This window comes from Agelaius tricolor, unplaced genomic scaffold (genome assembly GCF_023055355.1).
Source record: "Agelaius tricolor isolate 1412-34295 unplaced genomic scaffold, bAgeTri1.0.p SCAF_25, whole genome shotgun sequence".
NCBI classification, from domain to species: Eukaryota; Metazoa; Chordata; class Aves; order Passeriformes; family Icteridae; genus Agelaius; species Agelaius tricolor.
Genome location: NW_027269285.1, coordinates 617732 through 643405, shown reverse-complemented (window position 1 = coordinate 643405; position 25674 = coordinate 617732). Strand labels below are relative to the sequence as shown.

The 25674-nt window shown below is 46.3% G+C and overlaps 2 protein-coding genes across 8 annotated transcripts in view; one reads left to right on the top strand and one right to left on the bottom strand.

Moving 5' to 3' along the window:
• Window positions 1-41: 41 nt before the first annotated feature.
• LYRM9 (LYR motif containing 9) lies at window positions 42-25254 on the bottom strand. Of its 6 annotated transcripts, none has more exons than XM_071448206.1 (5): window positions 25126-25254; window positions 14453-14525; window positions 2419-2674; window positions 1745-1837; window positions 42-723 (listed from the first exon to the last, which is right to left on the bottom strand). In XM_071448206.1, the coding sequence occupies exons 3-5, from the start codon at window positions 2542-2544 to the stop codon at window positions 706-708; spliced, it is 237 nt and encodes a 78-aa protein (XP_071304307.1). In that variant the 5' UTR covers window positions 2545-2674; window positions 14453-14525; window positions 25126-25254; the 3' UTR covers window positions 42-705. The 6 variants fall into 6 exon arrangements, with proteins under 6 accessions (XP_071304307.1, XP_071304311.1, XP_071304305.1 ...); XM_071448210.1 differs by having other exon boundaries at window positions 2419-2666; XM_071448204.1 differs by having other exon boundaries at window positions 2419-2560.
• Window positions 25255-25386: 132 nt separating this feature from the next.
• The window catches only part of NLK (nemo like kinase), a 36838-nt gene continuing 36550 nt past the window's right edge, over window positions 25387-25674 (top strand). The window contains exon 1 of one of the 2 annotated variants that reach the window (XM_071448197.1): window positions 25387-25506. The gene's annotated coding sequence lies outside the window, so the exon portion shown is untranslated. Of the gene's footprint in view, window positions 25547-25674 lie in introns of both variants that reach the window. The other variant, XM_071448196.1, reaches the window with a different exon arrangement.

Here is a 25674-nt window from a genome sequence, read left to right as displayed (position 1 = left end):
GGGCGGGCTGCTCCACAAGGACACGGACCCCCCACACAATAAATGTTTAAAGGACATTTATTATGTGCTACAAAGCCTGGTGATGCCTCTGAGCTGCAGAGCATCGCACATGACACAGACCCGGCGGAATGGGCACTGACCCCACTCAGCTGGCACTGACCCCATTCGGTGGGCACTGACCCCACTCAGCTGGCACTGACCCCATTCGGTGGGCACTGACCCCACTCAGCTGGCACTGACCCCACCTGGCAGCACTCCAACACCAACTGTCCCAGCAGAGGCCGATGTGACCCAGCAGAGTGCCAGCCATAACCAGTGTCCCACACACAGAGGATGAAACGCTCAGTCCCCAAATCCACGGTGAGTGATGCAGGGGCACCTTGTCCCCAAAGAACCTGCACAACAAGCGTTATCACACACTGCTAGCGTTGAGCCAGGCCTAACAGTATAATGGAATAAGTTACTCAAATGTTAGGCAAGCTTGGGATTTAACTTAGAAGTACGTGATTATACAAAGCAATTTACAAAATTAAATTTCTTCAGAAATATTAATTTAGCTTCATGACATCCCAGTGAAATATAAATTATTGTATTTATATTATCCAACACAAAACTTCAGGCAATAATTCTAATATAATACTGCACTTGACTGCAAGTCCTCTAAGGATGTTTACCAATGTCTTCCCTGGTTTCATCCTTCCTCTTCTACTTCTGGTCTTTATACTGAAAAAAAAAAAAAAAGAATTTTTTTTGTGGGAAAAGGCACATAACTAAGTAAAAGTTCATACAACGATTTGCAACTCTTCTTCATGATCCACATCAATTTATGTCCATTTTCTTTAGGTTAGATTGAAATTTGGTAGGCTTTCCCTTTGCAGTATAGAACAATAAATCAGGCACAGTTATTGACTAGATTGTACCTGCTGGGATTTGGTTACTGCTAAAATATCATAATCTGGGATTAATCTGTGTTTGCTCCTGTAACAATTCTCATTTGGATTTCATGGACTGGCAGAGAGAAGGACTTAACAGTCACTTAGTAAATGAAATCACAGATATTCAGAGAGAAAGTTGAACTTTTGACTTGTTTCATTATACGCCATGTTAAGGTATCACACTCCCCAGCCAGACTGAAATCCCAGGAAGCACAGGTGACTCTCAGCTGTCTAATGGAAACCATTCTCATTCCTTCATCTGAGAAGCCAGTCTGACAGCACAGGGGCAGATCCACTGGGTGACAACTGTGCACAGGGGAGCCCAGCACCACCGCGTTGCCACGTGTGGTCCATCCCTGATCTCTGCAGCCATGGGCAAGGTCCAAGGAAAAGCAACAGTAGTTCTGGAAGTTCATGTAAATTGTCTGAGGATAGATGCTGTTAGGAAAGCAGATGATGCATAGCAAGATATGGCTTGCAAAATGCTGTATTTTAATTTTTTCTCCTACAACAGTGATACTAGCCACCACTGCTGATAATTAATAGAATTCTACATGGAAAAAAAGACTTACACAGAGACCAACCTAAATTGTTACTGGTTCTGAAAAAAACCCACCATTGGTTTATGCTGACTAAGAGAATTTTCAGACAAAAAGCGTCAATCACAAATCACAGATCCCTCCTGGCTGGGTATTTCCTTTCACCCAGACACTTCAACATCCAGGACAACAATTCGCTATTCAGAACTTGCTTTCCAATGTTTTCTTCTTTGTTCTGAAACCAAAATGCAGACAGTCCCAAGCACTTACTTTATTCATCACCCAGTCAGCATCCTCAATGGCTCTTTTAATGATCTGCTGGATTCGCACAGGATCATCTTCATCAGCATGGACTTTGAAACTCTGCAACATTCCAAGTGTCATTGACTTGTCAACACAACAGTTGTCAAAATAAAGATAGCATTGAAATCTCAGAAAAATATTTGTTGCAAATAAACGGATGGTCTAAAAAGGTAAAACTACACATTGTAACACCTGGCCGTATGGAATTTTCTGTTAAGTATTCTACTCCTTTCATACATCAACAACAAAAACCCCAGAGAACTTAAATTCAGAACAACTGAAATTGTCTGGTACGTTAAAACTAGAAAGAGGACAACAAGTATGATCAAAGGCATGAAATTACCTCCATATGAAGTATAGAATATGAACAGCCATTGGGGGGGGGATATATAAATGACTGACATGCAACCGGTAGGCTTCACCATAAAATATGTGTTTATGGAGTAAGTAATGACTGTTCACTGTCTTGACTAGCACAAGAATTAGAGATGAAAGCCAAGAGAAATAGGTTTCAGATTCAAAGCAACCAAAAAAGAAACGGTCCCTCACTCGCTCCCACTATAGCCCTGAGGTGCACTCCGGTCCCCAGGCCGCAGGAGGGCCCTTTCTGTTGGCTCGGCGGCAGAAGAGCCCGGACGCACCTGGCGGATGGCGTGGCGGTAGTGCTGCCGGACGGGCCCCGGGGGCAGGCGGCGGCAGCAGCGCAGCAGGTACCGGTACAGCTGCACCGAGCTGCGCACCAGCTCCGCCTCCGGCAGCGGGGACATGGCCGGGCCCGCGGCTCTGCAACACACGGAGAACGAAGCACGACACCGTGAGCGTCACCGACAGCACGGAAATAAACCGACAGCGAGAACAGGCCCGGCAGACTGAGGCTCGGCAGCAGAACCTGCAAAACTTTAGAATAAACCCCAACAGGAAATGAATGAGAACTTGCTGAGGTTATGGACAGACGGGGGTTGGCTGTCCCTGCTCAAGGGAGTAAAGCACAAAGTGCAGAGCTCACTCCTGAGGATCACTCGGTGATGGGAACAGCCACGTGAGCCACGGTGCTTTACAAGGACTGCCAGGGTGACTTTCGGTGAGTACCCAAACCTGTATCACATCCCACAGCCAGGATCCCTCAAGTCCTTCAAACTGCCAGTGCCTCCCTTGTCCCCAGGAGTTCATCCACATGGTGTCTTTTTAGAATGAGGATGCTCATAATGGCTACAAATGGTGCTGGAATTTAACAATATTTCCTATTTTGTCATTCTGTCAAGAATTTCAAGGCTTCAGATGGAAACAACACAGATAAACATAGGAGAAGACAGAAAGAAACATTGTTAGGTTTGAGATTTTACATGTATTGGTAATAGCAACAGGAAAAGAACAAATTTACCAAGTTTCACTTCCATAACTATATTTACATGTCGTAACAGTAAGTCCATCCAAGTCCTATAAAGTGCTAATCAAAGACTGTAAATGCCTTGTCATTTAACAGATGGTTGCCATCTGCAAAGAACTAAATTAACATTTGGAAAAAGGCACTTTTTACATCATTACTCTTAAGAATAGAGATAATAAATAAACAACTGAATAATGAAGTAGGTGCATGCCATTGTTTTAGCACCCATTATGATACCTACTCATTATTTGAAATAATTTTTTCCTCTTTCGTAAGTAATTCAAGTCCTTTAGCCCAATGTATTTCAGAGTACACCACGACAGCTATTACATGCCTGGCTGTACATTTGCACAGACTAAATCTTGTTGCAGTGGGGAAAATCTCCTCCCTGTGCACCTATAAATGCCCATCATAATGGGATCCAAATACCACCAAGCTTCAACACATTCCTCTCTTGTTTTCTTCCAATGTTTTTCTCTGTAAAATATCCTTTTCCCTTTGCAGTGAAACCTATGCTGGGCATCAACTCCATGCATTTTTGGTTTGGATTAATTTCACTTTGGCATTCAAGTAGGGGAGGTGATTACACGCCCAACAGTCGGCTGAGAGATCCCTGATTTCCCTTCAAGCAGCAGAAAGACAAGCAACTCCAAAATGTGACTCCTAACATAGACTGAATTATTCCCTGCCCTTCTCTCCATGAGAGAGAAGTTTTTATCATCCAAAACAGAAAACTGGAATATGTAGTTGGATTAAAATTGATCTGTACCCAAATTTAACTTTACATGCGTTTTTGTGCGTGTATTTGGGTGTATATTCTTGGCTGGTAAGAATTTGTATAATTCCACTGACCCTAAGAACTCAACCCTGCATTTCACATATTCCCACTTAATACAGTGAAACATCCCAAAATTCAATACAGATCCCAAAATACACTTTGGGACTAGAGCCAATTTGTGAAGTTGTTTCTAGGCTTTGAAGTGTAAACTCATCATATGTCACTGTGCTCTAATTAAACCTAAGTGGTGCAATAGATTTCCTGTCACAAATGCAAAGATCCCTCATGTGCTGGGACTGTCCAGGGCAGCTTGCTCCAGCACACAGAAAAGCAGCTCTGGGAGAGAGGAAGGAACCAGTCATGGAAACATATGGATATGGAAAGATGAAGCTGATCAATGGAATTGAAAATGTTTCACCATAGATAATTAGGAATTTTCCACTGCAGTAATTTTTCATAGGAAAATGATGAGCTGTTGAATTCAAATTGTGTGACAAATACATTTGCACGGATGAATTTTTTTCATCCTTCGCCTTTCATAAATACTGGACTTTCTAAAAGGTTTGAAGATGGAAATCTTCACCCCATCTATTATCAAACTTAAATTCCTATGGGGCTCTCATATTCAAATTAAAAAACCAAACCACCTGAGTTCTGACAGATTGACAGCTCCAAAAATGCTTCAAATGCTGTGATATGGGCAAGCTTCACAGGGAAGTTTATCACAAAAGATCTGTTTTTCTTAGGATGTAACTTCATCCAGTGAAAACTTCACTGGAAATCTACCACAGCACATGGGAAACTTCACGGCTGTTTTTAAAGTGGCTGTTTAATAATAAATAATCTCATGAGCTGCCCATTGTTGCGTTCTAAGATGCTGGTGCCCTGTACAAGCACACCTCAACAGGGACTAGACCCTGACAACAGGTAATGCTACCCTGTGCTCTTGTGCACCCCGATGCACTGGAGAATCTGCACAGCCTCTGCTGTGATTTGCCCCTTCCTTGGCACAAAGAGGACAATGAAGCACAGTAAGAATCTGCACTGTTGCCTTTTGTTCTGAAAACATCTCCCCTCCAATCCCACAAATGTTACCAGTTTTATCTGCCACACAAAAACCTCAACCTCATAAAATCTGGCTATAATCCTGACTAATAATGTAAATCTCCCTCTGATAACTTAAATATCGTGCACAGCACAACAAACAAACTATCTACACCAAGAACTGTTGAGTCAGAAGTAAAATAATCCGCTAATTGTGCTTTTCTGGAATGGATGACTGTATAATGTCCTAATCAGAAGGCTGAAATCACATTTGCATTTAGATAAAGCCCTGTTCACAAAGAGACAAGTATAAAAGGAGACACTGAGACTATTGTGGCATTTCTCTGCATTGCATAATCATTTATATTCCTGATAATGATATTCAGATGGTGAAGCAAAGGCTGACCAAAGCCAATTAATCTTCACTCTGCATTAGCAGGTTTGGCAATTGACCCCGTGCACAGCAGAACCCTGATGAAGCTAAGATGACACTATGCCACTGCTTTCAGTTTACTTTTTTTTCCTGCTATTGTGAGTGTTTTTCAAGAAAATCCCCACAGTTCAACAGTCATGATCCCAATCCCTCCAAACTAGTTAAACAGCCACCAAAGCTGGGCTCCAGAGACTAGAAGTGTTAATTAAAGGACTGCAAGAGTTACCTGAGCTATTGCTGTTTACAGGTTGGCTCCTCCTTCCTGCTCAGCCCTCTCTTTCCCCAGTATGCAGGCTAGAGATGTGTTTTACTACTTGAAGTATTACACTCTCAGAAGTCTTAACTCAGGAATTTACGATTCCCCATCCTTGTCAAATTTAATGATCTCAGAAAAAATAAGAATGCCAAAATAACCAAGAAATTTGAAGCCTTTTAGAAACCTCTTTAACCACAAAACATCTTAGTTCATGTTGTGACATCAGTCCAGGAAGGCACCCAAGTGAACTGCTGCTACCCAAAGGTTCTTCCTCCTTGGTCACATCTGTCCTCCCTTGCAGGTTTCCCAGATTCAGGCCTGTGAGTCCAGCCCCGAGTGCCTGCAGCAGGGGCAGAACTCCCCACGCTGGGCCACAGCTGCCCATGACACTGGCACACCTCCCCTCAGTCCCCAGTGGGTCACGGGAGTGCCTGGCACGTCCAGGGCAGTGTGAGGGGCTCTGCTGCCCCAGGCAAAGCAGCCAAGGTCTGTCTGTCCATGAGCCCCTGCCTGCTCACAGGCACTGAGAGCCCCAGCTCCCTGCAGCCCCAGCTCCCTGCAGCCCCAGCCCTGCAGCCCCAGCTCCCTGCAGCCCCAGCTCCCTGCAGCCCCAGCCCTGCAGCCCCAGCCCTGCAGCCCCAGCTCCCTGCAGCCCCAGCCCTGCAGCCCCAGCTCCCTGCAGCCCCAGCCCTGCAGCCCCAGCGCCCTGCAGCCCCAGCTCCCTGCAGCCCCAGCCCTGCAGCCCCGGCCCTGCAGCCCCAGTGCCCTGCAGCCCCAGCTCCCTGCAGCCCCAGTGCCCTGCAGCCCCAGCCCTGCAGCCCCAGCTCCCTGCAGCCCCAGCCCTGCAGCCCCAGCTCCCTGCAGCCCCAGCCCTGCAGCCCCAGCGCCCTGCAGCCCCAGCTCCCTGCAGCCCCAGCCCTGCAGCCCCAGCGCCCTGCAGCCCCAGCTCCCTGCAGCCCCAGCCCTGCAGCCCCGGCCCTGCAGCCCCAGTGCCCTGCAGCCCCAGCTCCCTGCAGCCCCAGTGCCCTGCAGCCCCAGCCCTGCAGCCCCAGCGCCCTGCAGCCCCAGCCCTGCAGCCCCAGCTCCCTGCAGCCCCAGCCCTGCAGCCCCGGCCCTGCAGCCCCAGTGCCCTGCAGCCCCAGCTCCCTGCAGCCCCAGTGCCCTGCAGCCCCAGCCCTGCAGCCCCAGCCCTGCAGCCCCAGCTCCCTGCAGCCCCAGCTCCCTGCAGCCCCAGCCCTGCAGCCCCAGCCCTGCAGCCCCAGCTCCCTGCAGCCCCAGCTCCCTGCAGCCCCAGCCCTGCAGCCCCAGCTCCCTGCAGCCCCAGCTCCCTGCAGCCCCAGCTCCCTGCAGCCCCGGCCCTGCAGCCCCAGCTCCCTGCAGCCCCAGCTCCCTGCAGCCCCAGCTCCCTGCAGCCCCAGCCCTGCAGCCCCAGCTCCCTGCAGCCCCAGCTCCCTGCAGCCCCAGCTCCCTGCAGCCCCGGCCCTGCAGCCCCAGCCCTGCAGCCCCGGCCCGCAGCCCCAGCTCCCTGCAGCCCCAGCCCTGCCGTGTGGGTGAGCACGGACAATGCTGCAGTCACTTCCAGCAGCCACGTCTCGCTGGCTCTCATTGAGATCGTGCCTCTGATGCGATCGCTTCTGACAAGCCGGGGCTGGCCATTGTTGGGGTTTTGTCCTTTCTAAACATGAGCTGCACAGTCCCCTGCATGAGTGATGGCAGCCAGGCCTGTCCACTGCTATTTCTGCTCCTCTGCCCTCTATGCTTTGATTGATGCACGAGGCAGAAGCAATGTCAGGTGGCTCTGCAGAACAATTTGGGGGGCACAGCCCTGCGGTGTAAAGTTTGCTTTACACAACATTTGTAGAGCACACGAAGAGTTAAGAACTGGAAAATGACACATCCTGAAGATCTCTTTGTTGACAAGGAATCACCACTGCTTGGACACCCTTCATGCAGTTCTACAGCATCAGAACCTAATGCTGTTCAACAATGTCACCAGTTTAAAAATATAAAACATAATAAATTATAAATATAATATAAATACAAAATATAGAATTGTAATTGATAAAACTTGAGAATGACAGAGAGTGCTAGAGCTGGGCATAATGACTACTTGTATAAATTAACCAAAGCCACAGGGCAGATGTCTTACCTTACAGCCTGGTTTGGTATCACACAGCACAGACATGCACTACTGCAAATAAAACACGCAGGCTTTTGTAATCCTACACCAGTGAGGAAACATGCTGCCCATGCTGAGGCCAGATTACCTTGTTCTGTATAATTAATAAGCATGATCAGACTAATTAGAGTAACATTCTTTGGTGCATACTCACTAGTGAGGACAGGAACCTTCCTGGTTTAGGTGCAATTCAAACTTCTCCACTTTTTTCTCCTGAAATGATTCTCCTGGCTTAAGGGAAATTCTGAAAGGCACAGTCTCAAAAGAACTTTTTCTTCTCAGCTCTGAATTGCTCAGTTCAACTGAACAAAATTAATTTTGTTCACAGTGGCCAAATCTGTACATATTTACCTCTGGGATCATGCTTGAATAGGAATTGAGTTATCAACTTTAAGCCAAAACCGCCTGTTCATTCCTTTCTTGTAAATATTCTATTTTGAAATGATCCAATGCTTAGTTCCAGTTCAGCAATTGTGATTCTCCCAACTACTTCATGTCAGTTAGTGCAACAGCTTTCTGGCTGAGGTTGTATCACCTTCTGAAGCATCCAACTGGGCACCAAATAAGCTGCCACAACTGTTCTTGACAGACAGATACCCAGCTGGCAGCATAAGGCATGGAAGTGCCTTTGAAGGGCAAAACCGTGCTGTCAGATTAATGACCACATTAACTCTATGGACTATGGCTCAGACAAGCATGGGAAGAATAGTAAGTCTCACATAAGGTTTTTTAGTGGCTTCTCAATGTTCAGGAAGGACTGAAATTGGTTAAAGTTTATTTTACCATTATTCTTTAACACATGCTTAGTTTGCTCATGCAATTCAACTTTATAATTTTTTCAAGGAAAAGTCAAGACAGTAAATCAAGGAGCTGTCAGTGCAGAAAGAGCTCTTCTTAGGGAAGTACAAGAGTTGCAAACATCCCGCTCAGGTTACAAGCTGAATAAACCCTGTGCAGTGTGACCTCTCCTTTTCCTGCTCCCCCCAGCACAGCCCTTCCAGCCCTGGCTGTGCACATAGTCCTGGATGGTGACAATGGGGCCTGTGCCCTGCCCTGGGATCTACACCTCATGCTGGAGTTGTCCTTCCCAGCTCACATTGCCCTTCACAGCAGTGTCAGGAACAACTCAATGTCTATTATTCCAAATCCACACCTGCTGAAATTTAGCATCTGCCAATCCTTCACTCTCAATCACAGTAATAATCCGAGCCAACCCCTTTCCTGGCATAAACCCTGTCTGTGGTGGAATTAAACCAGGGATGAATTTGACCCACCACATCCTGAGCAAAATCCACGTTCCTGGAGCAGTGTTTATAAGCAGCAGTATTACAGGACATGTAAGTCTGGGAGCCTTTAGCCTCTTAGGGGGATTGGCCCAGCTCACTAATCAGGGATTGTTTCCATACCAACAGCTAATCAGGGGCAGATCCTGCCATGTCTTTGGGACACTTCTGAGCTCTTAAAGCCACAGCTCAAGTTTCCCCAAAACTTCATTGTCATTCTCCAAGGTCTAGTCTAGCTCAAAGGCAATCTGAGGAAAAGGAAGATGTGGGCAGTGAGGAGCTCTCATGAGTACAGACATCCCCCAGAACCCCCAGGACATTTGCTCTCGGTGGTACAGGGCTTGCTCTTCACTGATCACACACAACACACCACCTCTATTGAGTAACCACACTAATTTAGAGCTCTATTGAGTAACTGCACTAATTTAGAGCTCTGGCAGAGATGAAGGGGGTGAGAGAGAACTCTTTTCCCTTTCCATTTATCAATACTCATCTGAGTGAATGAGCATGGCAGGACAATTCTGAGTGGCAAAAGCATTTGATGGAAATGGAGCTGCCTTAGGTTTCACCCATGATTCTGGTCTGTTTACATTTGGTGAAACCTCAGGAAAAGGGGGATAAAAGCTTTGGTTCAATTGAAGTCCTGGTGGTAACCTCCAGTGCTAATAATTAACTCAATTATGCTGAACTAATTTGATATAATTATTGGTGATGAAGCAAAGACAGCGACCCAGAGAAACTTTGAGAGACACGAAGAACAGAAGTCCTAACAATACAAAATACCCTATTAATAGCATATTTTTTTCCCCCAAACTGAGTCAAAGACACAAAATGAGTTCATTACAGTCATCTGGCTTCACTCAACCCTCCAAATTACCCCCGTACCCAGACAAATAGCTGTGAAATCCAGCAAGTGCACTAGAATTACAGCAGGCCCTGACGAATTTGACATAGCACTCAGCACAAGTGTCTGTCCCCATCCAATTACCTAAACAATGAAGATTTAATAATACATTTAAGAGATCCACAATGCTTCTCCTTTAACTGAAGATGTTAATTAAGAACACTTTTCTGTTGTACTGTTGTCAGTTGGGTGTTTTTTTTGAGGAACAATCTGGAGGATGCTGCTTATGGAGTCTTTTCATTTGATCTGCAGTTTTTATCTAGTATTTTCAGACTTATTCAGTTCAAAACAAAAGAACCTCAGCTATAAAAACCAAACATCTATCTTTTTCCTCCCCCATTTAATATTTCTGTGATTTGGTTTGAAATAGTATTACAGAAATGCCTTCCCTGCTATGAAAATACACACATTTTTACTGACGGTTTTTTAATGCTTATGTGTTTAAAAAGAAAAGAAAATGTCAGTGGAAGCAAAAATCAGATGTGGTTAAGTCTTGGGAGGTGGGTTAAATGACAATGAAATGCAAAGATTTCTACGCCAATTATCGCTGGAAGCAGCACCAGAACGTCTCAGGCGTGTGCCCGGCTGCCTCAGCCTGCGGGAGCACCCCAGGCCTGTTTCAGGGTCACACAGAGCCTTCAGCCTGAGCCCAGCCAGGGCAGAGCAGCCGGGCAGGACAGAGCCTGGGGGCTGTCCCTGTCCTGTGACACAGCCCCGGGGCTGTCCCTGTCCTGTGACACAGCCCCGGGGCTGTCCCTGTCCCCCCATGTGCACCCCAGCAGGACACAGCCCCGGGGCTGTCCCTGTCCCGTGACACAGCCCCAGGGCTGTCCCTGTCCTGTGACACAGCCCCAGGGCTGTCCCTGTCCCCCCATGTGCACCCCAGCAGGACACAGCCCCAGGGCTGTCCCTGTCCTGTGACACAGCCCCAGGGCTGTCCCTGTCCCCCCATGTGCACCCCAGCAGGACACAGCCCCAGGGCTGTCCCTGTCCTGTGACACAGCCCCAGCGCTGTCCCTGTCCCCCCATGTGCACCCCAGCAGGACACAGCCCCAGGGCTGTCCCTGTCCTGTGACACAGCCCCAGGGCTGTCCCTGTCCACCCCAGCAGGACACAGCCCCAGGGCTGTCCCTGTCCCTGTGCAGCCCCACACAGACCCCACACGCTGCAGGTGGGCTGGAAAGCCCCAGGTGAACTTTCCCTGCTTTCTTCCCCTCCAGGGGCACTGTGTGCACGGATGTAGCACTACGGGTAGTCCCTGCCTGTTGTAAGGAATTTAACAACTGGCAGCATCACTCTATTTAACGTTTTACAGTCCTGCAGCACCAGTGAAATCCAGCCAAGGAGACCTGGGTGCCTTTGCTCTCTGGCTTCAGCCTGAAATGCTGCTTGACTTACCCCTGTCACAATGCTGTAAATACAGAAGTTTCCAAGCTTCTACTGCATTTTTATTATCCTTGGTGACAAGAATAAAAATATTACCTCTATCATCACCAATTCCTTCTGAGGAGAGTTTCCAAGTGCTTAGATGTAAGAAATGAATAATATTTTTCCAATTTGCTAAGTAGGTGCTGCTCACACGCCCCCAGATCACTTCCTCCCTGAGTTCTGCTGGTTCTCAAACACAGCTGATCTTTCAGAACTCGATTTAATTGCCACCAGGCTCTGATCAGACTCATCAGTTCAAAGCAAGCTCCATTACATCCATAATTTATGTATTTGATTTCAACAGATCCTTTTGTGCCCAATACTAAGGGGGCAAAAAGCGTTTTCCATGGGGAAGATGCTAATGTTTTCTAAAGAATAAGTTTTAAAAAATATTATTTCTGTAGAGACACCACATTTTAAAGTGGTGTGAGGGACTTTTCAAAGGCTCCAACACTTCTCTGGACAGCCACTCATATTTTGTCTATGCCTCTTTCCTGCAATCTCTTTCATGTAGAGAGCTGTTATTGCTGCATGGGGACACATCCTGGGGAAAGGGCAGGCACAGGCTGGAGGGGAGCACAGCTCTCCTCGTGCAGCCAGCACACAGGAGCGAGCAGTGGGCTCACACAGCCCAGATGCACCTGGTGCCCATCTGACACACAGGGGTGTGTGCGAGAGCCAGGAGCTCAGCAGCCCCTCCCCGGCAGCACCCGCCTCCCCAGAACTCCCTCTGCCCGCCCCCAGCCCTGCTCTGCCGTCACAGCCTTCATTTTCCCTTTCATGGATTTTTGCTTGAAAAAGCATCACTGCCTCGATTGTCTATTTTCAGCCTGTATTTAAGAAAACCCTTTGGTTCCATTTGTAGCCACATCCTGTCTCAGCCTCCCCCTCTTTTTGTTCCTAAATATAAGGCTGATGCAATTTGATGTGACATGACAAAATAGCACATTTGCATTGGCAGAAACTTTCTCTCAGCAGCAGTAATTAAAGGGAGTAGATGAGACATTGCTGAAATTGGTGTTTATTTAGCCTGGAAATAAAAGGCTTCAAGATGTCTTGAGAGGGATGTTCAAGTGTGTCACGACCATGAAACTCATCAATGAGTGCCGCCTTCTACAGGCTTCCTTTCTGACAAAGAAACGGTCACTCAAACAATGTCATTGATTTAAAGAGAGTAAAAACAGAAATCAGAGTTCTGTACACCATATTCCTAACCAGTGAAAATCATTTCATGTGTTTCTTTGGATTATAAATAGTACCAGGACACTTGTGGTTCCACGTAAGACAAGGCCAGTCAGTCTCTAACTTTAGAGCACAGGCTCTCTCAACATGAGAGGAAAACCAAGATCTCATTGACCACAGTAAGAATTAGGCACTTAAATATCTGAATTTTTGATCTGAGATGAAACAGCAGAGGTACTCAGGACAGGTGCTCACCTTCACTCACAACACAGACTTTTAATAATTGTCAAAGACAGAAGTCCAGGAACAGCAGCATGAATCCTGTAAGTTCAACAGGATTCACACTACAGATTAAAATTCACCTACAAAACTCATGAAATAATTTACTGTGTCCAGTTTTGCTGAACAGATGCATAGCAAACACCCGACAGGGTCAGGCAATGTCAGCTTTCTGTACTCTGCTCCATTATTGATGACAGCAGTAGAACACAGTAGTGGAAGAAGAGTGATATTTAGAAGTTGTGGGGGTTTTCTTGATATTTAGAAGGTAAATTTAGTTTACTTAATCCATATGAAGAATTCAGGGAAAGCTCTGGTAGCTGTTCCACAGGCCACAGGATTTAGTAGACATAATATGGTTTCAAGTGAAACTTCCTGCTCAGGAGCATCTTCCCTCTCCTTGTGCACACAAGGCTATTCTTTCAAACCCATCTGTGATCAGCTCAAAACCGGCAGCCCACGTTTTGAGCAGGCTCGTTTCCATCCTAACACAGATGGCACCAAGAACAGGGCAGGCCAGAAAAAAATCAGTTTGCATATTATGCTTCAGTTTTTATGGGTCAGATTACCATTCAAAGCCATCAAAATGGCAACCCATATGTGATGTGTCTGCCATCGGAACTGAAGTGATACACCATCAAAATCTTAACAGGGCTGGTTAGACAGCATTTGATTAACCATTGACTAAACTCCGATATTTAAAAGTAAAGATATTTTCCTTCCCAAGAATTTTTTTACTCTGACAGACCAATAAAATTGCTTTGGTGAGTCAATAAGGAGAAGACATTTTGCCATCTTCATCCCTGAACAACTGCATGGGCACGGCTCTCTTGGCAGAAGGGAGCTCAGCTTCTATGCCAAATATTCGCTTCCTCCGTGAGCCAGGTGCAGATGTTGGCCGTGTCATCTGTTCCAACTTCTTTGTTCTACAAGCCAGAAAATTGTTCCCACAGCTTTGGGGAGAAAATGGGGATCTGAAGAGCTCTTTGCATGCTTTCATTGGTGGAAGAACATCAGATGTTTTAAAGACACTCTCTCAGAAATCAGAAACGTGTCATTCCCCCACTTGTGACAATTAACCCCCAGAGAGCTGTGCCCTATGGATCCCAAAGGGATGCAGCAACAAGGTCAAAGCCATGGCATTCTGTTCCCAGCCTCCTCCACGTCCTGTGCCTTCCTGCAGTGTCAGCTGCAGCCCATTCCCTGCTCTAGGGAGGGCATTGTCCCAGATGCTCCAAGGACTCTGCTGCCACAGGGACAGGTTTTAAAGCGGGCAGGCCTCCTCTGGGAGCAGTCTATTGAATAGTAAAAGGTATTGGAAACGTCCCACTATGTTATCATGGCACCTGGAACTCAACTGCCATGCTGATGGCCAGGGCCACCACCCTGTGTCACTGCCAAGGAGAACATTTACACGGTTTTTCAGCCCTCTAGCCTCTCTACATGATATTTTGGTCAATGCTGATACTTTAGGTGCATATTCTCAACCAGATACAAGACACACAACGAAAAATTCACTTACAGCATCCACAGTAGAGGAACTTTAATTATCTTCACAGATTAGGCCTGTCCAAGTCCAAAAGTAAGCAAGAGACCTGCAGAGAAGAATCAATTTTCATTATCTGTTTCTCTTCAACTCACTACTTGAAGTGCCATTAATAAAGAAGTGCTGAGAAGCCCATCCACAGCTCAATTTATCCCTATGGGAGCTTTCACTTTTGTCTGACCAGTTACATCAGACATCAATGTATGGCTTTAACAAGAACAGGCTATTGCTTTCAGTCATCTACTCTGAAAAGCTTACAAAAATATACCCTACAAAAAGGTTTAAGTAGAGAGAAATTCTAACTGAGGACAACTGACCCATCAATATTTCCTGATAAGAGCTGCTGGAGGTAAGAAAGCATTTACCTCCTTTAAAGAGACACAGTTTCTCACACTCAGAACTCTGTACCATGAATTTACAGTATTCTGCATACAAAAAACTGCTTTGGACCCAGGCAACAACAGATGGCACACAAGAAACTGCTTTTTCTCAAATACACGACTGTACAGTGAGTAAAGCAAAGCAACTCATTCTCGAAAGCCAACACTAATTTGTTTATTTAGAACCTCTCCTAAGTTTGTTGAAGTCAAGCAAACAGATTTCTCTGGCTATGCAAAGACATCTGGATCAGGTTTTATCTCAGATCCTGTCACAGAGATTTTCAAAAACTACTTAAAACAAAAGTCCTGGAAGATAACAACGACAGAGACTCTGAACTGATGTGTTTTGCCTCCCTTTGAAAGACACGAGTCTTTGAAAAATCTAAGGCAAAACTCTCAAGCACATTTACAAACACATGGATCAAAGACAGCTGTTGCCACAGATGATTTTTTCCCCCCAAGTATTTAATAGTAGCACAACTTGGTGACATATGATGATTGACAACAGCTTGGGATGTTCAAGTTTTGGTATCTAATGTCAGCACTTATATTTGCCCTCTGAAGGCCATATCTAGATGCTCACAGGCAGACTTACTGTAATGGCAATGTGAAACAAGAACCCAGAAGAACAGATTCAACTTTAAAAGCTCATCCTGAGTCCACTGACACTTCCTAGCTGTGGTACAAGAACTAAACACCAAAAGCTGCCTTATTTTCATCCATCACCTAAACTTTCCTTTGTGAGAGCAGAGGACCTCTGCTAAGGATCTTGGCTGAGTGCAGCAGAACACATTGCTAATTAGCCCTTAGCAGATCCACCTGCAGTTACTATCCCACCAGGACCTTCACCACACCCTTTGAGAGCGCAGTCCTCCTCTGTTAACTCATAGCCAATGTAATACCCAGAGAGCAACACAATTAACTTCTCCTTAGGCTGATATTCAAACCAGCAGTTACTTCTATAATTCACTTAGCAGAGCACCAAGCACCTGGGCTCAGAAAGCTTTCCAATTCTACTCAAACACACCCAGCTGAGCTTTGGGAACACAACAAAACAGTATCAGTAGCTCTGTTTCATTGTTCAGCGATAAACAGTGCTTAAGGTCGAACTTGAATTTCCACTTTGGAAGTGTCTTTTAAAGAAAAATTCACGTCAAACTTGAGGTTCCTTTGTGCTGCCAAAGCGTGTAAAGAGCACTGATGTAAATGTGAATTACACTCCTGACACAGTTACTAACCGGTATAAGTTAGTTAAAGCCAATAATCTCCAACTTGCTGCCCTATTTTTATCTACTAAAAGCCCAGTGCCTTCTTGTGATCCTCCAGTGCAAAGCTGACTTGCACTCAATCCCTTCTGTGCATCAGATTGGTGACAAGATTCCTGCATCTTCATATGCCACCTCCAAACAGCTGCAGCCTGGAACAATGGCTGCATGATAATGTTGATTTTATATAACCTTTAGAAACAGATAATAAAACTCTAGTGTGCCTCTAAAACATGTTTGAGCAAAACAGGCTTACTTTCCATGTACAGACATACTTCCAAGCAAAACTTGGGAGCCCGTGTTCATTCCTGTCTATGAGGGAGCAACAATATTGCTGTTCAATTTCTTATTTATCCTGTATCATAGATGCTGGCCATATCCAAAAGGAAAAAAGAAATGCTATCTGTAAAGTCTTTACACTTCAATAAAGTGATTGGTAATAATTTACTGAAGGTAAACAGGTATAAATCTGCTGTTTCTAGCATGCTAAAACTTATTTATCCGTTTGTCTTTATGGCAATTTGTTTCGGTGGGCAAAGATCAAAGCCACACACACATTATTTTTCAGAGGGCTGCCAATGTTTGTTCATGGAATGATGAATCCCATTTCCTGCATTACATCCCTGTCTCTGTATGCCCCACCTGTGCTCCCCACTGGTGTGAGAACAGGCCCAGGGGCACAATCAGCTGCCCTGCTCACGCCTTTCCTCCCCAGCATGAGCTGGTCAGCTTCTATGGGAGCAACATTTCATAACACTCTGACCAGACTTCTCCCTCGTTTGTTTGCAATGAAAGAGTTAATATCTGTGACCCAAATATGGAGACCCATTTTAAACTTGCTGAAAATTGCTTTTTAATCCTAGCTCTCGAGGATTTCCTTTGAAACCATCTGCCATGCACGCTGGGTACTCTTTCCCTGTATATATGCAGGATTACTATAATATAGATTCTTTTGTGTAACTTAATACATTTCAGCATATTAAAAAATTAGTTGAAATTTCCATTCTTTTCTGATTTCAAGTGCCATAAAAATGACTGTAGAAGTCAAAACCACTGACAAAGCCAGCACCCATATTTATCTTATTTACTGCAGTATTTACCTTGCAATTCTAATATTTAGTCAGTCTGACACTGGCTGGGTTTAAGGAATAGTTATGAGTTATTAATATAACTAATGCACATGCTTCAAATCAAGTTCAAGAATTTTGCTGGATAGGAATGGATTTAATCATGTGCTTTATCATGCTTAAATTTCCCATGCTTACTTTCAAGTCTGGAAGACCAAACATCATAATTATTAGAGATCAGAAAATATTTCCCAATATTATTTCAAATCTATATCCCAGCTTTTTCTATTTCCTTGCTAGGAACCTTTATGCAATTGTATTTTTCATAGTACATATACTGAAGAGAAAGAAAACTATCACACTTGTAAACAAACTGAATTTTAAGATTGGCACATGCAACTATGTATATTTTAGCAAATATCCAAAACTTAAACCAAAGAAAGTGTATTGCTTACTATCATAATAATCACAGCCAGAGTGATTGAAAATAGCAAACATTCAGCAAGCTAGATTTAGAATCAATTTATTGAATCAGCCTATAAAGAAAAAAAAATCTAAATCCCAGCACAATTATCAAGCATCTTCAGAGCGAAATGCTTTTTAAAAAATGTGATTTCCCTGCAAATATTCTGAGAACAGAAAATAAGGACAATTATTTGCATGGGTTTAATCACATAATGTGATATTTCAGGAGGCAGACAGCCGACAGCCTGTGAACTTCTTTGTTCCACATAAACACAGCTCAGAGCACCAAACCTGTGCCTGGCCTTCCCGAGCAGCCCTGGCTCCTCGCTCACATGATTCATTTCCCAGCCAGTCACCCAAGAGCTAATGCAAGCGAGCGGCAGTGCAGAATCCCCCTCCAAACACAGGGAGCATCCTGCTCCCTTTGATGCCTGGTCCCTGGAAAGGAGCTGTGTTAGATGGGATAAAAATATACAGGATAGATCTACACATGCAGATGTTGGGAGAATATAGAGAGGAAATAACAAGCAAATCATTTTGTTTCAGCAGTAACAGATGTTGAAGCATCATCCTGCAGACATGTTACTTTTAATACAATACTGCTCATAAAGTGAGGGGGGAGGACAGAATCAATGCCCAATTACCCAGTTTTTTCAGAGTTTCCATTTTAATGAGCTTCCTGGATGATTCTGTCCTTTTAATTTTCCTCCTCTAATAATCCTATCAAATTAGTTTTGTCTAAAACATCAGCAAAAAGAAAATCAGCTGTCTAACAAAATCTTAAAATTGCTGGTAGCAGGTTCTTAAAAATGACATATTATACATCATTTACTTCTGTATAAATGCAGAGCAATTCCCAAGATCCTACAGCATTGCTGGGATTAGACTTGAGTGCCTGAAAACAGCCTCATGTCCCGGCACATCTGCTAATGGCAAACGGATAGAAACAGACTAACAGTGCAATGGCATTTGCAGATAGATCAGTGCTGAAAAAACAACCAAATGCAGAACAAATAGATTAAAGCCACCTTTCTGTGGCTAAGGGAGGGATTAGGGGAAGCCTGGCTTGCATTCCAGCTGCACACTAACCTGTTTCCTGCCAGACTGCATCTGCCACTCCCATTATCAACAGTGGCAGTGACTTCCCACCTGGCCGTGTGAGGTGACACCAGGGGTGGCCATGGGCCACTGCTGCAGCCAGAGAGCACACAGAGCTCACACGCCCTGAATCCACCTGGCAGCAGAGCCCAGTTCAGCCCTGCAGCCCTCTGCAGTGAAGCAGTGCCCGGCCTCGCCGGCAAGGACAGGGCCAGCACGAGCAAGACTCCAGCGATGGCACCCACCAACAAAAAAAGTCAAGAGAAACCCCCAACAGCCATAACTGTTCACAGAGCAGCTTCCTTACGACCCACTGGTCCCCCAATACCACAGGAATTAGTGATGCAGAACTAATTGATACAAATCTCCTGAGGGGAGAATTGCTGCTGGTTATCTCAAGATGAGAAATTTAGTCCAGAAGGATAAATTGGACAGACAGCTGAAAAGCTTTAGTTCTCCTGGTAGGAAAGGAATTGATCTGGTAAAGAAAGCCCTTAAAGAGATATTATCATGTCAAAAAAACAGGACTAGGAAAAACATGAAGAGTCTTAAGACAACTGAGAAACCTCTGAAAATTATGTTTGTATGAGTACAGCTAATTATTCCTTCACACAAAAGATGAAAAACTGAAGATGTCAAAATTTTAACATTTCTCCTAGTTAAACTTATGTTATGAATATAATTATGAAACTGCTATAAAAAGCCCTGTTCTTCAATTAGTGATTTAATTTTTGCATCTAGTATTTTTACTTATCAATTCCCCTTCCACCAAGTTGAAGAAAAATAGAAGTATTCAGATATTCACAGGCATGTAGAAGATTCTATTCATGATTCTGGCAAAAGGTTGTATCAGACTTTTTCTGGATTAATTTTACTGCCCAAACCCTCAATTCCATTAATTACATCAACAATTTTTTCGATAAACAAAATAACAACAGTTCATGTGCATGTCACATGTGCAGCCCCCATTTTTTGTTCCCAAGTGCACTTATGCAAGATATACTTTCTTAAAAACGTCAGGTTTCAAGGACAGGATTATGAAGCAACAACACAACAATGAATTCTCAAAATGTACCTGCAACCTGTGGAGCACTGGCTGATCAAGCTGTGGGACGTCAGGACGTGGAGCCCTGCGCTGTCCTCAGGGACAATGGGATGTCACAGCCCAGCAGGTCACGCCACCCCTGCTGCTGGGCCCACTGCTCTCCTGAGGCTGTCAGGGAACCAAACAGCCCAAACTAGCTGAGGGGGGAAAAATCTCAGCAAGAGCTCCCAAACAAACCAAATTCTCCATGTACAACCAATGCCTCTTTTCTGTCTGACCACAGAGCTTCCATCACCTGAACCAGTGACTCCAAAGCTCCATGGAAGGGAAGATTTCCAAAGCTGCCATCTTCCTTGGACAGCAGGTTTGAATTGAGACAGGAACTGAAGTGCATGATGTGACTCAATGCTGAGTTCAGCCTACCCAGGCTGTGGCACACCCCACCAGCTGAGAATCTGTGCTCTCCACAGGGGCCACAGCCACTCTGAACCTTAGACAGGGTAATTCAGAGCACCTCTACTCAACTTGTGGCTTGGCATTGTTTCAGCTACCAGTTTACTCCAGAAACAGTGGATCATGGAGAACAAGGCCAATCAACATGTGACATATTTAAACAAGCAGCAAACAGCGATGCAACTCTTGGAAAAAACATAAATGTACCATCACACAGAGATTAAAATCATGCATCATTTTTCGCCTGGAGAGGAGGAAAAGGAAGTAGCCTGCTTCTCTCCCCTCTCCAACACCCATCATTTAGGGATGCTGCTCGCACAAGGATAAGTGCCTTGTGGTGATGCTTTCAATTCTGCACCTTCTAGGGAAGATAACACACTGTGGAGCTATTTTAAGAACATCTCATTCACAAAGGTCTCCAATTCCGTCTTCAGAGACAGAGACGATTTTCTTGCTGCTTCAACATCTTTACTGGCTTGACATTTGCTTCAGAGGGAATTCATTTGCTGTTCCAACATCAGAATGGAGCAAGAGCAGCTGCCAGGAGAGGGATAAAAGGAAACACTGTCGACAAAGAGCAGCAGGGTCATTTCTGGTGCAAAGAAATATAGAACAGAGAGAACCACAGAACTGACACTTTCTCCAGAAAGCAGCAGGGGATAAAGATGTCCCCTCTGCCTCCTGCAACTGGTGCTTAGGAAGGGACTAAACAATCAGGCTTAAGTTTGTAAATGACTAATTATTACAAACCAACTGTAAGCCCCTGAGCATTCCCAGTTAAAGCCAAGTTCATTAAATGCTGCAGTCAGCAAAGAACTCAGTAAGTCCTTCAGAACTCTCTAAACAAAACACTCTGGTTAGAAAGCTCTGCAGAGCACAAGCTCAGTGTTTAGGAGGTGACATTTTAGGGAGGATTTCAAGCTGCAGTGCCAGTCTTGACCATCATGTCTGTAGATGGAGCACACTGGACAGACTTGGGGCAGGGCTGTGATCCCACCACAACAAACTGCTCTGCAGGAGCCAGAGGGGCTGATGGGCCAGGGAGGCAACACAGTACCCGTAGAGTCTGATATCCAGCATCAGGAGAAGCTCAGTCTTGGATGACACCACCTGTCACTCACAGCAGCTGTCCCCTGCCCCATCCCAGGCACATCATGCTGCCCTGCTGCAGGAAGCACCATGCCATCACTTCACTGCTGTCCAAGGCAGTGCCACCTTCCCCAGTGCTGCTCGAAGGAGTCACCCTGCCTGTTGGCCTGACCGACAGCCTCACCACGGGTCACCTGCTCGGTTGATTACTCCATTCTGCTCCCTCTATCTTATTGAAATGTTGCCCTAAGCAGGGCAAGGATTTGTCCCTCATTCACAAGACAAGCAGATCCTGCCCTCCACCTAGATGAAGGAATATTGCCATCCTTTCAAAAGTTAAGACAGAAACCTTTATACAAATCAAAGCTAAACCAAAATATTCCTTCCCCTGCTCCTCTCTGAATTTTATTAATGGAGGAATTTATTATTTTCCAGTTTCATGGATAAAAGGTTTTAAAGATAAAAACTCTGGAAAATTATTCCTTGCAAAGAAAAGGGCTAACATACTCGATTAACAGCAATTTTAATCCCATGATATTTTGTGTATATGCTTATTTTGTGGCAAGTTAGGATCACAGTTTATTTGGAGCGTGGTATTTATCTGACTAACCAAACCTGCTCAGATTCACAGGCATGAGCACCATGTCTCTGACACCTTAAGGGCTCCAGCATCAGGATTTATGAATTAAATATTGCCAGGGTGTTACAGAACACTGAGGACTGTATCTGCAGAGTGTTATATCAGGGTATGTGTGGGCTTGTCAAACACCCACATGATAAATTATCAATAGTGCAGCTCAGAGCACCCCTTTTGTGGATCAGAGACAAATCTGTGCATTTTATTATGCTTTGTTCCACTTAATGTTATTTTTTTCCGCATTAAAGGTTCACAAAACCCCTACGTGCCTAAATGCTGAAGGACATTCATACACAACACATGATCAAAAGACTTATTCTAATATTTCAAGTCCTGTTTTCACAGCTAGTTCATGTGGGACAAGAAAAAAATGCTGACAAGTTATGTCTGGAACTGGACAATTACATTTTATACTGTTCAAGATGATACAATCTTTTGTATAGAATTTTAAGGTTAAAACACTGCTGAGGAGTATTAAAGAAACAGGACTAGCTGATTACAAAGTGTCTACCATTCCTTGCCAGTATGCAGAGCACTGTCAAAGAGATTATACCCCTGCAAACCGAGTGTCAAATCTCAGAGCAAAATAAATCTCTCAAGAGTCAGAAAAGACTAAACTTGAAGCTGTGGATTTTCAGAAATGAACAAGTGTGAGCCCTGTGTTTCTGATGCACAGTATTGACTTCTACACGCAGTAACAAACCTCTGCTGAGGAAACAAAGGGTCTATTAGGTGAGCACTTGGCAGGTTTCATGTTTTCCTTACTACCCTTCTGCTTTTTCCTTACTTGGTTCCCTATGAATCAACTTGATCTTGTCCTCCTTAACTTTCAGAGCATGAACAGCCTAAAAGCAGTTGAACTGAGAGCTCTTAAGTTTCACAGTGTGACAGAGGCCAGGGACACCAGCTGGAAGCGTTTATGAATGCAGTGTGCAAGGCAGATACACCGGGCAGGGTGGGCCACCCAACGCTGGCACCTGACAGAGCTCCATGTGGGCACCAAGATAAGTGCATCCCTCGCCAGGCTTCACCTCACTGAGGGGGCTGCTGCAGCTGCCAAGGGCGCACACAACAACATGGCTGCAGCATTCAGTGCATCTGAAATCAATACACCGGGTCCTAGATTTTACCAACATCTACAGATGGAAGCTGGGGAGTGTGGTTTGGAGTGATCTGGTCAAGGACTGTCAGGAAACACGTGCCAGTGCCAGGACTGCAAACCCTGCACTGCTGCTGCTGAGAATCCACCACCATGACAGCATCTAACAACACTTTCAGGGTACTTCTAAGGCAAGACACTTATTTACCCAGTAAAGTACCTAACTGAAGAAACAGTTAAGGTGACACTGTGTGCTCAGACTTGAATAATGGCACTGAGACACTGACCTGCAAATACACTGAGAACCCAGCTTCCCATACAAGGATTATTAGGCCACTGCTCCCTTTACTACTTGAAAGGTTTTGCAGAAGAAATAGAAAAGTCCATAATGAAAATGTGTGGGAGAGTTTTAAAAGCCAACACAGCTCTATGGCCTTTTGTACCCACTTCCTTCCTTCTCCCCCACACCACACCCCCAGAGCCCGAGGGGAAGCAGAAAGCAGGAGAACCTTTGGGGTGCGCTCTATTCGGACCCAGCTTGTTACCAGCTCCCACAGAAACCTCAACCAGATAGCTACAAATGTGAGCTCTAAATAAGTATTCTGTCTCTTCTTCCAACAGGTGATATAAAATGGCGGTAAACCAAAATTTGCTTGCTTTTTTTTCTTAAGTGCAGTCTCTATTTTTAAAATGGTGATACGACAGCAAAACTCTGATATAATTCCAGACTGGACTAGGAGTAACCGTATTTCCAAATGTAACAGGGATAGTTTTAACAAAGGAACTCATCTTCAGTCCTGCAAGACTTTTCTTGATTACATTCTCAAAGAGCAGGCAAAAAATACCAAACCCCATGGTTATAAAGTATCCCCAAGGTATCAAACCCATTCTTGCAAAGATTTTGCACTGAGGTTTCGGGAATCACAACAGGCTGTCACGTTTACACTCCCTCTCCCCGCAGAGGAGCCCGATGCTGTCCAGTTTTCAGAGACAAACAGAAAGGACGGGTGACAGGACTGCACCTTCAGGGACCTGCTGGTAACACCTCAGCACTGCAGCTGTCCTGGCACAGCTCTGCTGGGCTCTGTTCTGCCCAGACAGGAGACAGGGGCAGCGAAGGAGAGGCTGTCAGCTCCCTCCCCTCAGTCCCTGACTGCCTCTGAACTGCTCAGTTCAGTCACTTGAAGGAACCTTTTTATCACCCTCACGGTAATTTAACTCTACCACCATGGGAAAGGCTGCAGTAACCTGGGAGAGTTTTTCTGAGGTAAAACTATTAATCAGATATGATTAATATTCACATGAGAAAATGGAAGGTGTTAAAACTGTCGAGTTTTTACCCACCCCTGTGTTTTAGGGAACACTGATGCCTTACGCAAAGACACTGCAGTCCCCAGGCATGCAGATTCATAGCGTGAGGGAACCAGTCATAGCGTGAGGGAACTAGAACCACCAAAGAATATTTCTGTCCTGGTTAACACGTACCTCGCAGTGTGAACACCCTGAGCGTGTTCTGAGCACACTGAAGGGCGCCTCGCAGGGACTGCCTCGGGCAATGGGCCACGGCCGCGCTGCTGGGAGCATCTACACCCTCATTAGCGCTTTAATTCCCTTTCCTGCCAAGGGGAGCTCACGCGCGGCGTGACAAGGTGCCACCACGGGCTGCCACAGCCCAGGGGCCCCGCTGCCCGCCCCGCATTCGCCACTCTCCGGTCCTTAGAGACTGAAAAACAGGCCCCAAAGCCCCACAGACCCTCACACCCTTCGCGGGCAGCCCCCGTCGGCCGCCCGTGCTGCGGGACCGGCCCCGGCGGGACGGAGCGGGCTCGGCCTGCAGCCAGCGAGAGACGAGGGCACCGTGACCCGGGCGGGAGCAAAGAGGGCACAGAGGAGCCGCTGGCGGGCACTAGGGCCGGGCAGTGGAGGGCACCAGGACAGCGGGACCCAGCGGGACCCGGCTGGACCCGCAGCCCGCCCTCACGGCGGCTCGCGCTCCGCTTCCCGCCGCCCCCTCAGCGCCCACAGTGACCTCGCGCGCGCCGCGTCCTTACCTCACCCCGCCCCGGGCCGCTATTGGCCCCGTCCGCCGCCCGTCAGCAGAGCTCCTCCGCCCATTGGCCGCCTGCCGCCTGTGGGCAGGCGCAACGGCCGCTTCCTCATCCGTCACGCGGCGCCGCGCTCCGTGATTTGTGGAGCGGCGGCTCCTTCACCGCCCACCGGCTCCGACCACTGGTGAGGAAAGCCGTCGGTCACGCCGCCGCCCGCCTCCCAGTGCCATTGGCCCAGTAACCTCTTTTCGGGCTTTCGTTTCTCTTCATTGGCTAATTGGATTGGATGGGCGGCTGCGATTGGGCGAAAAGCGGGTCCCGGGGGCGGGACTTGGCTCAGGAGCAGAGTCCATTGGCCGGCGGCCCGCTGTGAGTGGCAGGAAGGTGAGGGAGGCGGGGCCGCCCGGGGTGAGGGTTGTGTGAGGTGAGGGAATCTCGCGGGGTCTCGGCGGCTCCGGGCGCGGCGGCGCGCGGTGATTGGCCGGCGGGGTCACGGGGGCGGGGCCGCGCCGTGGGGGGGACTCTGCACGGCCGCGCGCGGTGGGCGGGGCG

Bases quoted from the DNA above. Each gene is read 5' to 3' on its own strand.
- LYRM9 (XM_071448204.1), bottom strand. The intron at 1,838-2,418 runs GTGCGTCCGGGC...GGAATGTTGCAG, and splicing joins ACCGCCACGCCATCCGCCAG to AGTTTCAAAGTCCATGCTGA.